The sequence below is a fragment of the Dunckerocampus dactyliophorus genome, chromosome 6, assembly GCF_027744805.1.
Source record: "Dunckerocampus dactyliophorus isolate RoL2022-P2 chromosome 6, RoL_Ddac_1.1, whole genome shotgun sequence".
In the NCBI taxonomy this organism is placed as follows: domain Eukaryota; kingdom Metazoa; phylum Chordata; class Actinopteri; order Syngnathiformes; family Syngnathidae; genus Dunckerocampus; species Dunckerocampus dactyliophorus.
In genome coordinates this window covers 8,691,625-8,710,455 of record NC_072824.1, presented here as the reverse complement: position 1 = coordinate 8,710,455, position 18,831 = coordinate 8,691,625, and the positions used below count along the sequence as shown (strand labels likewise).

General features: G+C 41.2%; 1 protein-coding gene across 8 annotated transcripts in view; it reads right to left on the bottom strand.

The window, feature by feature from the left end:
• gab1 (GRB2-associated binding protein 1) overlaps positions 1-18,831 on the bottom strand; it is a 69,461-nt gene that overhangs the window by 19,326 nt on the left and 31,304 nt on the right. For all 8 annotated transcript variants that reach the window (XR_008570641.1, XM_054778573.1, XM_054778574.1 and 5 more), the window contains 2 exons: positions 4,407-4,535; positions 2,988-3,153 (listed from right to left, as the gene is read on the bottom strand). Coding sequence is in view for 7 of the 8 variants with exons in the window: in XM_054778573.1 (XP_054634548.1) it covers positions 2,988-3,153; positions 4,407-4,535 (295 nt within the window). In the remaining variant the exon portion in view is untranslated. The remainder of the gene's footprint in view (positions 1-2,987; positions 3,154-4,406; positions 4,536-18,831) is intronic.

Below are 18,831 nucleotides of genomic sequence, written 5' to 3'. Positions count from 1 at the left end.
ATATATATATACATATACATATACATATGTATATACATATACATATATATACATATACATATACATATATATACATATACATATACATATATATACATATACATATACACACACACACACACACACACACACACACACATATATACATACATACATATGTGTATGCATACACAGTATGGTGCAGTGATTATGTATGTGTAACATTTTGGACAGTGAGTGGAAAAAATACAAAACACGAATCGCACTGACTCATTTGGTGTCATTTAAAACGTCTTTGCGGCTCTGCGGTCGCTGTGAAATGTTGGACAAGTCATCGGATCTTTTTTTAACACATACATCACAAATGTAACACATTTAAAATGTCCACATTGCTTCTTAACAAATCAACACAGACTCCCACACAAGTTCGCTATATTAATCTTTTCCTCTATGCTTGTTAGTCGGTACAGTGTTTTATTATTATGATCTTATCTTTATATGGTCTTTCACTAACAGAACAAATACTATCTTGTCACGGCTGGCATCCATGTTGTCTGTTTACATCTGACTGCACTGTTTTTGTTGCAAGTATAATGTTTCCCAGTGTTCTTGAATGCAGCATCAAGCCAACTGCACTGTATTCCCCCCCCCATTCATACAAGTACCTCTGGCTAACAAGCAAACCGGTAGATGTTTGTTGTGTGCTGGTTGCCTTTGCAAGCACTTTGTCCAAACATTTTAGCACATTTCACATCAGAAGCAAATAGATATGGAGAGAAGTGTTTGTTTTCTTCCCTCTTCAACGCGGCCCTCCCACATCTTTACCACTTTGTGGCCCAAAACGCCACAAATTTCCCCCACTTTTGCATCTTTAATGCACATCTCTTGCTAACCCATCCCCTTTTCAAGGTTGGGGCGATAGAGGAAGTTACCCGTTGATCATCTTCAACTCCTACTCTTAATGTTCCCACCTCTGATATCAGCACGGAGCATTTTCAGCAACACACAAACAGAAGAGTGGGAGTCGACTCTCACAATCAGAAGTGCGAGTGAGCGCAAAAGGGAGAGCCAAGGACATTCTTTTGTAATAAGAACTGCGAGGATGGCAATCTGCGCTTTTACTGCACGCTTTCTCGCAAGCACAGACACACATGCCGTTTCAACAACCGCTTCCCATAATTCTGTTGCGTGAATGGCGGCGTGAGAGTTTTTTTGTTTTCACTACATACACGCACACACACGCACAGCATAGTGCAGAGGGGTACAGCCTTGGAGCAACATTATCAGTTGACAGCTTTGAAAAGGATAAACAGAGCCAATTTCAATCAAACTACATGCTTCCATAAGCAGATGAAACAGAAGGGGAACTTCAAGGTATGCCAAAGCAAGATAAGGAAGGAACAATAAATGGATCAGTGCCTTAATCATTAGGCTCAGCACTATGGACAACAGAGGAAGGCAGAGGAGGACTGTTAGAGGAAGAGACCTTTTTAAAAGAATAGACATTTGAGAGGCGGCAAAGACACATCAGACTTTTCACACGTTGGTGAGCACAGTTTGCTCTACTAACTTGAGGAATGAGATTTAATTAAAAAAAAAAAAAAAAAAAAAAAGCTATTCCAAAAACAATGCTCCGTTTTGGTGAATATTGGACTGCACAAAAAAAATAAAATACACACTAACATGCGATCACATGACTAAAGATAGACGATTTTTCATTTTAACAAGCTACACTGCAAACACTCCTGTTTTATACAAGGACTCCCGCTGCACTGTTGCTAGCATGACGACCGGCACTCATTCCTCACTTTGCCCGTCCCCAGCGAGCCTCGTTGGCTGTCTTCATCAGCTCGCGGGAGAAGCAATCACATTATTTAATTGCCTTTTCTTTTGACTTGTACTGTGGGGGAAGCGAGCGTACCATGTTTTTGACTTAATTTTTTTTTTATGTATTTTTACAATGTGCTGGGGGCCAATAACAAACCAGCCATGGACCACAAATGGCCCCTAGGCTTCACTTTGGACACCCCGCTTTTTGTTGCGCTTTCTCAGGTTTGAGCGTGTGACGAGACGTCAACTCTGTGAGAAACTACAACTCTTGTTGTCTCCTCGACAATGTGAAGTCTAATAATGATGATAATATTGTGTGCGTGCATGCGTGTGTGTGCGCATTAGGGGTGGGAATCTCTGGCCACCTCACGATTCCATGCGACGATAAAACAATTACCGATGCATCTCGATGCATCTTTCTTTGTGATCAATAGTTTGTCAATTGTTTCAAGCAGAATTGTTTTCTATATATAATTTCATTTTACTCGCTGTCTACTACTAAAAGTTATTTGAAATTTCTTAAAAAAAAAAAAAAAAAAAAGAATCTAGATATATAAAGAAAAAATGGGAACTCGCTGGCGTCAGAGTAAACATATCAACACTAGCACAATCCGGTACTAGCAAGAGTACTCCATCAGCACCGGCCACTTTTCCTCCTCTGAGCTACTCTGACACCCCCAAATTCCCTCCACATCTGACCGCCAATCAAAACCGTGGGAGACTCGTACAATTCGCTCTGGATGTGAACGTGTCACTCACCAGTGTAGCTGGTCACAGCCGCTTGTCGCCACCCGTGTGCAGGGTTTGCTACGCATTGGTGATGAGTTTTCGGCAATCGCAGTTGATTGTCGCCTCCCGTGTGTGGCGCACATTACACGTAGGTGCACCACCATGTACTGTCCTGGCAGCACTTCCGCTTTCCATCTTGTTGTTCCGTCAGCATCGATTATTGACATTTATGAATCTAATAATCGTCAAGAATCGATTATTTCCCCTACCCCAGTGTGCATCTGAAAAAATGTGTAATCTGAAACTCAAAAGGATTACACATGATGCTTTTTGTGGTGTCAAAAAAATGAAGAATGCCGAAAAAGAAAAAAAAAAAAGAATACAAGCAGGAAGTAGCGTCTAGTAAGCAGACTTAATATTCAAAGCGCCGTCAGTGGTTAACTTCTTACCGTCATCGGTGGGGTTGAAGCCACAGATGTCGCAGATGCAGCGTACCCACTTATTCATCTCCTCCTCCGTGTCAGCCACCAGGTAGAAGACACGGTCGATGGTCTTGATGTCGAAGATGAAGCTGTGCTCCAAGTCTTTCTTGTTGAACGTCAGCCCGGCATCCACCTGATGGAAAGAGAAGGGTGGGTTGAAAAAGAACAGATAGTCGGATTCGTAATAGTGGACTTATACACCTGTGTCACTTATACAGAATTGTGTACATCGACACGGCGTCCTACAATCACGTACGTAGAGGCCTGATGCCAGCATCTGGTAAGACCTACAGTATAAAATACTTGTTTGGCAGGCAACAATTGCTGTCAACACAACAGAATAGGAGAAGTGAGTGACAGGTTCACAATGGCAGTGTCCCACCTCTGTTTCAGCTCCGGATTTGCCGGAAAGTATATTGTTATCATGATCGCTATTTTCGCTGCATAAGACTTCAAAACGTGTGATATTATCTTCTATTGCGGGAATGCACTACTTCCTGTTTCGGCACTCTAAGCATCATAGGAACTGTAGTTCTTTTAAATTAGCTGCGTCATTGTTTAAGCCACAGGATCCAAAGCGTTTGGAAAAAGTAGTGGGTCGTAGTCCGGAAAGTACGGTACTTGTTGTCAAAGATATCAAGGAACTGGACAAATATTGAAGTTGATCATGACGATAAAAGACACTAAGACTGGATGCCACCGGAAGTCATCAACTACACAATAACATAGATTATGCCACATTTAACAATATCAAGAAACACATTGAATTTATTGATTATCACCAATAAAGTATTGCTCACAAAATGAATTACTAGTATTGATATATTTCCTCAATTATTAATACATTGAATATTTTCATATAGCATAGAAAACCTGTTATGACTTATGACTTTTTGCATAGGGTTTTTAACATTAGAGCCCTGTAGACATGAAATAACACACCTAAAGTCCCCTTCACACACGTATTGTACAGTGTTATGTTAATGTAATGTAAAGTAATGTCTCATCACTGCCTCCTAGTGACCAGAATACTACATATGTGCATTTCAATATGTTTTGACTAATAACAGACCATAGTCTACCATGAAACAGCAATCATTTATTAATTCATTCATTTCCGAAAAAACGTGATATGGCGAGGGAGCGACAATTTATTGGGAGGGGCGACTGGGCGACTGTACATGGTTTTCATTGGAGAGCATAATTTTCTTCTCCCTCACAACCATTTCTGCTAAACTAAGGCTCACCCTTCACACTTCTGCCCACTCTCTTAAATAGGCAACACACTCCCACGTTACAACAGTAGGATGATTTCCCAGTGTGCCAGTCAGAAAATGGATCACAGTCCAAAGATTTGCGCTATACACGTAGGCAAAGCAACTTTACCTGCTCACACAAGTTGAGGTCAATCACACGGATGGGCTTCTTGGCGTGGTCATTCTTGTAATACTCCAACACGTCCGGGTCACCTGTCAAACGGCCGCTGCGAAGCATAAACCACCGCTTCTTCCATGCCTGCAGGGCAACAAAAAAAAAAGGAGACCAAAGGTTATGCGAGCATTCTAACAATGACTGCTGCGTTCCCGACTGACTGACTGACTTTATTTTCAGTTGGTGCCCCCAGCCAGAATAAGAAAGGCCTGCAAACTAGAAATGTGGGTCTGGAATAACCAGAACAAAAGACGCATCGTCTGATCTCACATCCTGATTGTGTTCAATAACCAAATTCATAAAAGAAACTGGCAAGTAAATGAGATTTGCTGTAGAGTGACAGCAAAGGGCACAATGGAGAATGCAGCATTTTATTATAGACATGGGCTGCTATATTTTTCACTAACCGTGCACACATGTGGAATGTTTTGTTAATCAGCAAACATTCTCACTAGTAATTGTTCACATGCCGAATCAAAGACATGCTAAACTTATCTTTTGTTCTGTTGAGTTGTGACGCACTTTGTTTTAATTTCCAAAAGGATGATTGATTGAATACCAAATAAGTCACCAGAAGTGTTACGTAAGTGAATGCACAAACAGCTTTTAGCCAGATCTGACAGATAAGGAAGCAAAGAAGTGTGTGTGAATTTTAATAACACCTTTGTTATTGGAGCTTAAAGCCCTGGAGGAAACTGCATGAACACACGTGAACATTTATTTGCGGAAGCCAACTCTTCTACTCCTCAACCGCTGTATGCAAAAGAGTGAAAATTTGGCAGAACACACATCCCTACCGTGTTGCCTGTGCTATTATTTTGCTGACAAGTATGCCACATGGTGGTGCTGTTTTTACACCCCAGTAAGTGGATTCGACTTGACATTTCTTACACAGCTCATAGCTGTCTACAAAAACACCCACTGTAAGGTTAGAGTGTTTAGCCGATGATCATGAAATTTGGTACAAATCTGTAGGGGACTGACACACAGGTGTGTGACATTTCAGCAAGATTAGTTGAAAAACACGGCCGCCATCAAGCAAAACTTCTTTGCAGGATAGCACGGGTGGGACATGGCAACTAATTGCCTGTAAGTCATTGATCAGTTGTCTAATGATTATCTGGATTACATGTATGCAAGCATGTTTCCCAATATTCCGATACCACTGTAATTCACGTGCTGTATCGTAAATTTCCAATCCATGAGCCATGTCTGTGCTTTAGTGCTGTCAGCAAACGTAGCTAGAAGAACATCAGCAAATATAGCCAAAAGAGTATTAAGGAATGTAGCTGTGTCTGCACAGGCACTGCAGCCATCCATCTCACTCGCACTGCACACACACACACACACAAGCTCTCCGCCTAACATGTTCACAGCCACACAGAACAGTCGGACATCACAAACTCTACACAAAAGTGGCTACAATATCATACTGCCTGTAGAGAGGAGTTTGTTACAGCTTCATAGAAAATCAACAATAACTGTAATGTAGCGACCCAGACATTGTGTGCGATGTTAGAAGTTCTGTGTCTTGTGTTGACCGTGAAGCCATGAACGCGTCCGGCTGTGTGCGCCGCGCTGCATGTGAGGAGACAGCTACGCTGGCTGATATTGTTCTAGCTTCTTTTGCTGATATTGTTTTGACGTGGTTGCAGCCAACAGTAAACTACTTTGTTCAATCGGCCACCTTCTTGTCATTCTTATAGATATTTAATAATAATCGCCAATGTAATTAATTTTGTGGTATTGGTGATCGGACGATCCTTATATATAAAACCAATCTTATCCACCGAATTTACCTACCTCCGCAAAGGTCTCAAAAGACAGCTACTGCCGCCTTTTGCTCTGACAGACTGATAGCTAGCAATCGAGAGCTAAGGCCGCTGTTGGTGCTTATGAGCAGTAAAAGAGAAAGGTACTGTTACAAAGGGTTTCAGGATGCCCACTGATGCTTGGATCTGGTCTTTTGGACCGTTTATTACAGTGGTTCTGGCAGCGGGACCCACCATCACCCCTCAAAGACAAGCGACAACCCAAACTGCTGAATTTTTATTACCTTATCTTTAAAAAGGGACTGTATGAAACACAACGTGAGCTGCAGTTGTGAGACGTCGTCTTGATGGCGCACTCTTCTCCAACAGATATCCGCAGCTGTGTGTCACACGAAAGGCACACCAAGTCCTCACTCTATGTCCTTCCCTTCCCTCTCAAGCTTGCCAAAGTCACCCAGAAACATAGCATGAATCTCAGCGGGAGCACAGAAAGCGAATAGAATAGACAAGAACACGAGGTGCATTCACGGACATAGGATCATTACATTATTTTTTTTGCCCAGGCATAGTCCAGTAACACACTGAAAAACAGCTCCACGACCCACCAGCTGAGAATCACTGCATTAGAGCAATTCATAACGTAGCATTCGTCACAGTGCACTCTTACTGGATTCTGCTTACCATTATGGCGGCCAAACCCACACATGGAGCAGTATGGAAGTGGAAGTCAGGTAATCTGTCTTTCAAACTGGCGTTTTTGCTCAACACACAGAACACACTTCCGGCCTTCAGAATAAGAGCGCTGTGCGCCACATCCTGTTTACTTGTGGTAAAGTAAGGGTGTAGATGATGGCGTTCATGGCATTGGACGACAAGCCATTTTTGGTTGCTGTGCACTTTATTTTTGGTAAGAGGCTCAAATTAGATTTGCAATGTAACCTCTACGTTTTGTTTGTTGAAAAAAAAAAAGGAACTGATTTAGTAGTTTGGACAGGACATGTCAAAACTTTTCATTTCTAATTGATAGAACCACCTTGTGCGGTTAAAAAAAAAAACAAGTGTGCATTGTTTCACAGGTGTTTTAATTGTTTTTCAACAAAATAAGATTGGTACATTGACGGTTTAAAAAAAACAAATCGGGATCGCCAAAATAAGAATCGGCAAGTCAGGCATTTTAAAGATCGGTGATCGATTATGATTCATGTACAGTGGAACATCTGTTAGCGTCCATGTCTGTTAGCGTGTTTTTCGATTAACATTAAACATTTACACCACAACTTTGCCTCGGTTTGCATGCATTTTCCGGTTAGATTGCAATATGGTGCACGTCTTGTCGTGTTCCTTTTAAAAAAAAAAAAAAAAAAAATTAAACGTCCTTCCTTGTTAGCATTCTTTTAAGGCCCTGGCACACTTTGACGATTTAGCCAGCTAACGCCAACGTATGAAAAAATTGGCCAATACGCTGGCGTACATCCAGTAAGTTATGGGTAAGTTTTGTTTAAGTTAAGAGCACGCTGAAGCACGCCGTCATACGTCGTAGTACGTCCAAGTCGTCCAAAAATGTTGTGCATGCACAAAACATTTCGACGTATGTCAATGTATGATTCATACGTCCCGCATCCGCGCACAATAAGTTATGCGATCGTTGACGCCCGTTCACACACGTTATTTGTAAGTTACGTACAAGTCATAATACCTCAACATACCTTGAGACAGAACTGTCTTCTTTGCGAGTGAAGATGAAGGCTGTTGTTATTGTATTTGCAGGTAAGTTTGCACCTTGACCAGTAAAGGGCACTGTGACACTGGGAATGGAAGCAACTTGTTTTGATTTTTTGATCAATTTTATTAATGCATTAGTGAGTCACAAATCCATGAGTGGTCGGGTGTGCAGTCTACACCAGGGGTCTCAGACTCGCGGCCCCCGGGACGATAGTTTGCGGCCCCCGTCACCGGCAACATTTGTTGATATAAGTTGTTTATAAGTTAGAGAAACGTTCTATATAAGTTACTAATACGTCATGTTTACGTCGACCTCGTTATGAATACGCTATGTATACGTCCAAAATTGGAAAAAAAAACGTCGGCAGTTCAACGTATGCCATCAAAATGATCACGTCAGGCATGCGCTGCCTAAATCGTCAAGGTGTGCCAGGGCCTTTAGCTAGCTAAAGAGAAAGGAAACCGGAACCTGCAGTTACGTCACCCGCCTATGATGTAATCAGTGGTTGACTCTCAAAAACATTAAGACAAAACACGTTTTTATGGTTTTACAAATATAAATTTACATGTACAAAACAATTCTAAATGTACAATTTTAAATGCAGGGGTCACCAACCCATTGATCGTTAGACCTGTGGCTCTGGATTGCAAGAATATTAGGGAAAAAAATTTGACCACTGAACACGCCCGTACGCCTTGCCGCTCTCCAGGCATGCAAACCGCAAGCTCCAGCCAGGAGCCCAGTCCCCAAAACCCAACCGGAGGTACCAGTGCACGCACATCGGCTCGCCTCGCCGTGCAGTGTTCACAAGCGTGCAGAGGTTGAGCGACAGGGAGACAGAGAGTGACAAAGCGTAGTGATGTGCCTGCTCACACAGCAGTAATTCTTGCACATTCATGTGGCTCAGAATCTGCCTTTGCTAACTCAAAATGAAGGCACAAATATAACTCCATAGACTTGCACCTCCAAAAAACGCTGCTCGTTAGGACTGACTGTTGTAACGCAGCCCCTCTCCTCTCAACCACCATTGCTTGTCCCTGACACTGAGCCAATAAGCCAAAAAGAGTTTGCTTATAGAGCTGACGCCACAAGCGTTACCCCAACGAAGATTCACAAAAGTAGGGATGCCCAAAGTGCAGCCAGGGGGCCATCTGCGGACCATGGCTCATTTGTGATTGCATCACTGCAGAAACAAAATAAAATAAATTAAAAAAAAAACAACAAAAATGATAAAAAGAGAACAAAGGGCAAAATGAGAAAAGGCTGAAATGTTGACGCCAACAACCAATAACACAAAGCTTTGTATTTAAAAACAAGGCTTCAAATACCACTTTTTAATTTACTTTATATATATACTGCTCAAAAAAATTAGAGGAACACTTCAAAAACACATCAGATCTAAACTGGGGGAAAAATGATCTTGAATATCTTTCCTGATAATAAGTGGGTGATGTATTAGTAACAAAATGATGCCACATAATTTGATAGAAATGAAAATGATCACCCTATAGAGGGGGGAAATCAAAGACACCCCAAAAATGAAAGTGACAAAATGATGCAGCAGACTGGTCCATTTTGCCAAAATGTCATTGTAGCAACTCAAAATGATTCTCAGTAGTTTGTGTGGCCCCCACGTGCTTGTACGCATGCCTGACAACGTCGGGGCATGCTCCTAATGAGACTACGGATGGTGTCCTGGGGGATCTCCTCCCAGATCTGGACCAGGGCATCACTGCGGTACCAAGGTCCTCTTTTCCGATGAAAGTAAAGTGTGCCTTTCATTTGGGAATCAAGGTCCAAGGGTTTGGAGGAAGACGGGTGAGGAACAGAACCCAAGCTGCCTGAGGTCCAGTGTGAAATATCCACAGTCCGTCATGATTTGGGGTGCAATGTCCGGTGCAAATGTTGGTAAACTCTGCTTTCTTAAATCCAAGGTCACCGCAACAGTCTACCAGCATGTTTTAGAGGACTTCATGATTCCTTCTGCTGAGGATCTGTATGGAGATGCAGATTTCATCTTCCAGCAGGACCTGGCCCCTGCCCATACCGCCAGAAGCACCAAAGCCTGGTTTGATGCCCATGCCATCACAGTGCTTGACTGGCCAGCCAACTCACCAGACCTAAACCCCATTGAGTATCTATGGGGTATTCTCAAGAGGAAAATGAGGGGCACCAGACCCAACAACAAAGAAGAGCTGACAGCAAGCATCAAGGAAATCTGGGCTTCCATAACTCCCAGGCAATGCCACAGGCTGATTGCTTCAATGGCACGTCGCATCGAGGCAGTGATTAAGGCAAAGGGATTCCCAACCAAGTATTGAAGATTGACATATCGTTTTGAAAGTACCATATTTTGATTGATTTGATGTGATCCTAATTTCTTTCTTTTTTTTTCCTGCAAAAACTGAGAAGTAAATGGTGATTTCTTCACAGTATTCTAATTTTTTGAATTCCTGTTTTCATGGGTTTTATGAGCTGGAAGCCCAAATTATGTAAAAATAAACAAATAAACACTTGAAATCGTTTAAATTGTGGGCCCTGAATCTATAATCCATGAAAGTTTAACTTTTTGAATGGAATTATGGAAATTAAACAACTTTTCTATGATATTCAAATTTTTTGGAAAGGGTCTGTATATATATATGTATATTTATATTTATATTTATATATGTATGTGTGTGCGTGTATATAGTATATAATTATTATATCATTTCAATATATTGGGTAGATCTTGCGCAGGTTCACGGCTGAGACCGGAGAGCTTCAGCTAAAAAAAAAAACATGACATGAAATTAATTAGATTTACATTATTTGTTATGGGAAAATGTGATTCGGTCAATGTCCGTTTTGGTGAGAGTCAGATCTTCTGTAACGAATTAATGACGCTAACCAAGATTCCACTGTTTCGGGATTGGGTCGGAAGAGAAAAAATGTGAATCGGTGCACCCCTAATTTTGACTACAACCCACTGGGGGGGACATGTCAAACTCAAACTGTCAACATAAAAGAAAAAGATGGTGAGAATGTCAGCATGGATATTTACCAGGAGGAGGAGGAGTAGAATCTCTTGTGAGAGCCGGAATCTCACATCTCTCCTCCATCTGTGGGCTTTCACAGATTCTGTCCTCCCATGCAGCCTTGAACAAGCGTCTAAGCACCAAGGAATATATTTCTTACTGAAGCTGTATGGGAGCGCTCTGACCTAATATCCCTGACATCTTTGTGCATTACATGTGAAGCATTGTGAAAACAAGTACCAAGCGTGGTACTGTCTGAACGGTAAAGACCAGACTTTGTGTCCACCGCCGCAGCCTGTTTAGGCGGGATGGTGGCAGCTAGCGTGACATCATAGCAGCGTGACACTAGTGTAACCCACAACAAAGCCAGGGGTTTTGCGGTACGGTAAACAACAATGGAGGACCATCCAGCATGTTGTGCATGTGTCTTGTTTATTTCAAGAAGATGATGAGCTTTGTTTCACAAAGTATGGCTTTTGTTTTCATTCCATTCCAGTCCTGCTGTCACGCACAAGTGACCAATCAATGGACTGCAGTGCCTCCTTGCAACTTTTTGCTACCATACTAACAAGTGTGCCAAAAACTGATTGTGCAGTCAGTCCAAATAGCACAAATACCCATAAAAACAATGTGACAGTGTTACAAGTAGGCCTACTTTATCGCACATAAACAAGTCCACACCCAAGCATTTGTATTACAGTGTTTTAGAAATACTAGGTCACAAAACATGTTGGAATCCATGTTTCCCCTTCAATGACCCGCAGCTCCCCAATGCTGGCAGAACTCGTGCACCACCATGCTTCTGTTGCCAGCTATTTGGACAATAATGGCTGCGTGTTGACTCATTTTCATTGTCCTTTGACAAGATCAAATAAAACGGCTACTGAAATGTGAGTGGGGTGTAATCACTTTTGTGAGATCCTGTAATTGGCCTGTGTTTACGTATCTCCTATCCATAAACCTTAAGGTCTATAATCCTGCGTTTTCTTCAGTATATTCCCTTCTTGCCATGACTGATGAGGGCTAAACTCCACTTCATACAACAGTTTGGGGGGTTTGGACAGATGGGACTTTAAAGGGTTGTCAGTGGAGAGAAACTGCTAGGAGAAAATAAGAAAAAATGTGTTGTTGGGGGGCAACTTCCAATTTTGTTACTCAGAATGCTGAAGTTAGCTAGGTAACGGATGGTACTTGATTCTCTATAAAGCCACGTACAAGAATCAGGCTACATCTTGAGGTCAACTGATAAGATTTAAAAACTTTTTTTTGCATTAGCTTGGCTCTCCAAGCAGGAAATTAAACACAAGACCCAGGGTGTTAGTATTGCACAACTCATGGTGGTGTCACTGGAAGAAAAGAAAAACACATAAAATGAGGTGAGAAAATGTAAATAATGAGGCATCAAATATTACTTTTGCCTGCATTTTGACTTGTTACTTAATGCTTAATCCAGGCACACTTTATTTGCTATGGCCTCAGTTGTAATTGCTTGAAAATTGTGACTACAGATGCGCAATATTGTCTTTCAGTCTACCAGTATTGTCCAGCACTTCATTTCCAATATCAATATGAACTGATACGGATATTGGCAGCTCTTCCCTCAAACTAATGTCAGGTCACATCTCGTGTAATGAATGAATTATGCTTCTTTTCCTGTGATGCCACTGGATGCATTTCATAAATAAGACACAAAAATACTGCAATATGCAATACAAGTTAGAGAAAAAGTGCCATATTTATTTTCAACATTATGTCTCAACAAAATGGTCATTAAAAAAACAACCTTGACCAGCCAAAGAACATGACTGCTGTCAGTAATTAGTATTCATTACACCTTGCGTGCAGCCATATCTGACTTCATGCCTTGCAGCAACAGTAGCATAAACATACACCCTCTGATTTGAGCAAATGCATTTTCAATGTCATGACCTAGCATGAATAGCAACTATCTACCATGCACACTCCGCATGGTCTCATGATACAGTATTCAATCCATGGGAAAAGCCCCACAAGAGCTAATCAATACTGCAATATTTGCACTTTAAGCAGTGCAGAACGTTTCCATGACACAGCAAATCTGACCTAAATGTAGTATACAAAGACGCAGTAAGCCTATCTCCCTTCCGCCCAACTATCAGGTCACTAGGTCTGCTCTGAACAAAGAGTGCTCTACGTGGAGTGGAGAGAGTGTCACACTTTGGAGTTCGCAGTGACGAGGTCCACCGCAAGGAGAAAGGGGGGGCGTGCGGGGGTGGGGGGAGGCCGTTGAGGGTCAGGCACAAAAGCTCTTCTATACTTGGTGTGGCAACTTGTATAAATCTGTCTTTGTCTGCGAGACATGACTGGGATTCTTGCCGGATGGCTATTTTTACATCCCCAAGCGCCGCAGCGCGCAGTTAACAGGCGAGTAAAAGTGCACTGGCCTTCGGCTGCAGGCGAGCCCACGTCATTGCTCACCCTCGCTCCACCGCCTGGGAGTGCGAGGGGACTTCCATGGAAATTGTGCACCCCTGAGGTTCAACATCCTGGATTGTGTTTAATATTTTAATATGCCAGATTGCAGCATTTTTCACTAAATCTAAAATGACAGGTGCCACAATAATGTGTTGTCCAAAATCTAGCCTTGACTGTTTAAAAATGATTTTAATCAGCCCTTTTGTAGCTATACTTCATCCACTTTTTACATATACAGTGTAACAGATGCCACATAATTACATACAACAAAGTAATATTAACGTGTGGGACGCACAGTGCCAACATTACACTTACATTTTAACAAGAACATCATGCTAGGTTAGTCTATTAGCTGAAAAAAAAAAACAAAACGCTCAAAATTATATAGCTCCCTCAGTGATGGTTGGCAAAGTTGTTAAAAGTTATTTTAAGATGTGCAGCTAAGCCTGCTTTTTGGGATGGGCGTTTACATGTGATGGCTCATCTACTTAATTTTTTAGAATTTCGTTTTTAACTTTGACACTTACAGTATTTTACCAGCATCGAGTGTGTACTTTTGTGATAGTAAATTAAGTGTCCGTTAATTAAATGCAAAAATCCTTAGATTTTTGGCCAATTTTGCCCAGTATTTCAGATTACGGATTACTTCACTAACTTTTCTAATAGGATGTCAGCCTCTGCACTTTTCGTGTCACAATAGACTCAACTCACGAGACGAGACGATGCACGATATTGGGTCCAGGAGAATGAGAAGAGAACATATTTTAACATAACTTTTAAGAAAACTACATTGACAAAATATAGGAGTGGAAAATAGACTCTTATTTAACTGAGTCACAAAACAATGCAGGTACATTTTTAAATGTAAACTTTGCATGCATGACGCTTTTAACAGTTGAACATTTTCCACAAATTGAAAACAAAAACTATAAGTTAAAAATAATGGCTGTTGCAGCTCCAACTACTAATCAGTTATGTGAATGTAAGTTATGTAAAGACACGTAAAATAGACTTCCCATTGCAGTACAGTAGATGATTTTTATGTTCACGCTAAAAGAACTGCAGTTCCCATGATTCTTAAGATCATATCATATATGACAATCGTGTTTTGAGCTGCATATGACTTAACATTTAATCAACTTTAAGTACGTTTGATCAAATGTAGAATTACTACAGCTTAAGTGCGATTTTATTTAAGTGTCATTTTGCTAAAAGAGACAGTTGATTTTAATTTTGTTGGGGGTTTTTTCGTCTTTTTTTGTCTCTTTCATTTAGTATATTATTTGTTTAATTTATTTCATTTTAAAGCTCTTGACATTCTAATGACAGTGTGAAATACCCTTGAGAAATTAAAAGTTTATTGCTTTTGATACGGTGTACTCACATTATTATGCCATATATTATCATTATATTCATAAAAAAATGGTCTCAGGATAATGTTGGTTATCGTTTATCGGCAATAACTTGTAGGACAATTATTGTCCAGCAAAATTTGTTATTGTGACAGGCATAACAAGCGGTAAAACACAACACGGCGTAAACACTCATACAGCCTGAGTCGCACACACACAGCCGTACTAGCATGCTCTGCTAAAGTAAGCTAACCCTGCTAGCTTCCATTCACGCTCTATGAGAAAGAAGTTTCACATTTTTTTTTCCTCCAACTTTCGCTGGTGTTTAAGGTTGCCATTTCAATATCTTTAGTTCGGGAGCGGGTGGGCTAGTGTTTGTGATGAAATTCTGCCACGATTGAGCAACCTGCGGGGGAAATTCTTCCCCACACAAACGTTCCTTTTCCTCACGATGACAGCATTTCATTCACATTAAGTCAATTTCCGCCCGATTCCACGTTTAACAGTGGATTCCATTTTTGCTGGCCAATTCTGCGATTCCTTTAACGAGGAAATCATAGCGCCCAAAGGAAAGAGGTTTTTCTCTCCGTGACATCATGAAGACCCGAAAAACTTCAAAAGCAAGCATGTGAGCATCTCGCCTCTCCAAAGTGGAGACTGATTTTTCTCCCGTAGGTGCTCACGAACAGGACACATTACTGATAAAATATTAAACAGTTACTTCAATTATTGTTTGGCAGTTTGACAACAAACGGCATACAAAACATTTCAATGCGGTCGGCAAGACTGCATTCCTCTGATAATTATAGGATGATTATTTCCCCCAATTTCTCCAGCTAGCTTTGCTTTGAAGGCCTTCCTCCTTCCTCTTCCCTACATTTGTGAGCCTCCCCATTGCATCCTGTTGAAACCCACTTGCAATTCTCTTCCCCATCTGCACGCTCATCTGAAAAGGAGGGTCAGAGAGCTACCACAGAATGGACAACTTCCTCTACCCGCAAAACAGCCGCATCAGAGCCATAACTGAAGATGAGGCATTTAGTCGCCTGTTCCTGTTACACAGAAAGTGGGATGTTGCCATACCCATGTGCACTTTTTACTCAGAGGCGTGGCATCCCAAGTACATGCGTGACGACATCAGTGCCAGTGTGATGTTTATAATAAGCACCATCCCGCCTCTGTTATGGCTATGATACGACTTTCCAAGCCATAAAATTCTCCAATATGTTAAAAAATGCCAATAATATATGTTATTGTAGTTACGTGAAGACACATGCAGTTTGCAGTAGATACATTTTATGTTTACGCTACAAGAACTACAATTCCCATTATCCTTGGAGGTGAGCTAGCAGGATGTAGTGAAATAGATGCTACTATCACATGTTTTGAGATAAGTCTGATGCAGCAATCATGTTTTGATCTGACAAATCTTAAGTAAGTTTGATCTAATGTAGAATTACTACACCTTCTGCTTGGACATTAAATGGCGGCAGCTGTTCAAATTGGATGGGAAAAAACAGCCATATGCGAGTGACGTTAGGAACACCTAGGTAGGTTGGATTCCAAGGTTTACTGTGTGCGTAAAGCACTTAAGGTGTGGTTCCAATCCTGCCACACGCACTGCCACTTCCATATTATGTATATTACCATTCACAGTAGCAATGCCATAGTTCACAGTAGGGCTGGCCGATATGGACCAAAACTCATACTGCAATGAATGTACGTTGAATATAATATATATAATATTAATATACAATATACAGTCAAACTTGTCTATAGCGGCCACTAGAGGGAGTATGCAAAAGTGGCCGCTATAGACAGGTGGCCTCTATAGACAGGTTGGCGTCCAGTTTGAATGTTGACCAGTAGAGGAAAAAAAAGGGAAAAAAATAATAATAATAATAATGTTGACCAGTTAGAGGGCACTGCAGACTGCGGATAAAAGTTGTACAGCACTACTAGGCTTTTTATTATCATGGTTCATGGTTTTAATTCATCCTGAACATGCATATCAGTCAAACAGTAGCACATCACATAGTACAATTCACAATTTTGCATGTCCAAAAAGGAGTAGGAAGAAGCAAAGCTTATTTAATCCTACCCCTCATCAGTTTCACATCAGTTTCAGTACATTTATTCACCTCTTGTTCTTCCAAGTGTACTTTGTAGGTCTACATGACAATGTAGTGCAATCATAGCCAAGGTTTTTACTTACTAAAAGGAAGCTAGAGGCTTAATAATAACTGATAGAATATATCCACGACCCACAGAACAAAGCTGTGCTAGTAATGTCTTACGCTTGTTTTTAATATTTTACTTTTTATACGGCAGAGTGTCATCATCAGGAAGTGACGGGAAGTGACGGTGGGCGTCCCGAGCAGGAGAGCTAGGCTCAGTGCTAGCTGTGAGTTTCGAGAGAGTTGGGAAGTGTGTTTATGTTGGCGTGGATGTAAAGTCCTGCAGTGTTCTCCGCTATTAATAAAGCCATTAAAGTGCATCGGCGACGTGAGTCTCTCCTTCCCCACAACAAGCGGCATTACAGTATTGACCAGTGCACACCAGGAAATAAATGGTGTCATTTCTTACAGGCATTGGCTGGACAGCTATGTAGTGGGGCTTGTTTAACCTTTGCCTTGTGGGCAAGCAGGAAGGAGAGACGATGCTGAGAGATGTGTGTGTGTTCTGAGCTGCTGTCTGGTGGCCGCGTTCAATAAATAAAGTTGGCAGAAGCAACAGGAGAAGTTTCCTTCTTTGCTTCGGAGCTAAATAACACTGACAAGTTAACAGACTAGTAGCGAACGGAAAAGAAGACGGCTTTGTTTGTGTCGAATACAGAAGATGACTTTGATGGATTTGTGGATGAGGACTGATCAAAAATAACGTGAGTACATTCTAAAATACTTCAATTAAGTACAACCGAACTCAGTTTTGCTCCCGCTGCCGCATGCATGCTAGCGTATGTTTTTTTTTTTTTTATTGTAGCGTCGCTGGGAGCACGTCCTGTTCCCAGCCTACTTTGCGATAATGTTTTGGTGCAAATGCTCTTAAAGTTACATGTTTGACCAGGAAATAGCAAGTTCAAAAGAAGACGGCTTTTTTATGTGGAACAACTGACAGTTTGTGTGGATCTTGTGAATGATTGTGACTGAGCTAGGACTCAGTAATTAAAGTCTACACACGACGGCTTCATTGATTGAAAAACAAAACTTTTTCGTGCATGAAGCTTCTCCTTGAGTTGGTAATTTGGCCGCTATATGCGGTCAGATATTGACCAAGGGAGACAAAATGGGTGGCCGCTGGCTGCGTTAGACAGGTGACTGCTATACACAGGGTCTATAACATGTAAATTTGCTGCGGGGGATTTTTCAGTGGCTGCTATAGGCAGGTGGCCGTTCTATAAAGGTGGCCGCTAAGACAGGTTTGACTGTATATCCCAATATGTTTTCCACAAAATGAGTTTAATACTAAAGTACAAAAGAACAAAATATTACATAAAGTGCCCTGTTTCAGAGGAAACCAACAAAATGGGTGCATTTTGTTGGTTTAATGTCTGCTTAATCATGTCTTTTACTGCACTGAGGGTACAATTAGCTCATTGTCTCCATTTTCCACAGGAAACTACAATGCACCATCATTTACATAGTGTAGTGTGTACAATCATCATATATACACTGGCCAGGATCACTTTCTATAATGTGTCTGCCTTAAACCGTTCCCTGTGCAACCTGTGTTAGCTAGGAACATTTACTGTACATTGCATTCCCATTTTCCACAGATGCTACCTTTGTACTTTGCGACTACTTCTTTCTTAAATTCAATTGTGTTTCTCACCTTCTCTGTCAAAGTTCTGGAACTTGTAACTTTTTGGCAGCTGTACTCAATAAAAAAGCGCAGACTGTCTGAAAGCCTATTTATATAAGCGTGGGAAAATAGATATATTTTTGGCAATAATTTGGTACCGCCGTAACTGCAGAGAAGAGAACTTGGAGAAAGGGTGGGAATTAAATAAATTAAATAAACTGCTTCGTCCTGCTCCTTTTCAGACATTGTGCAAGTGCACAA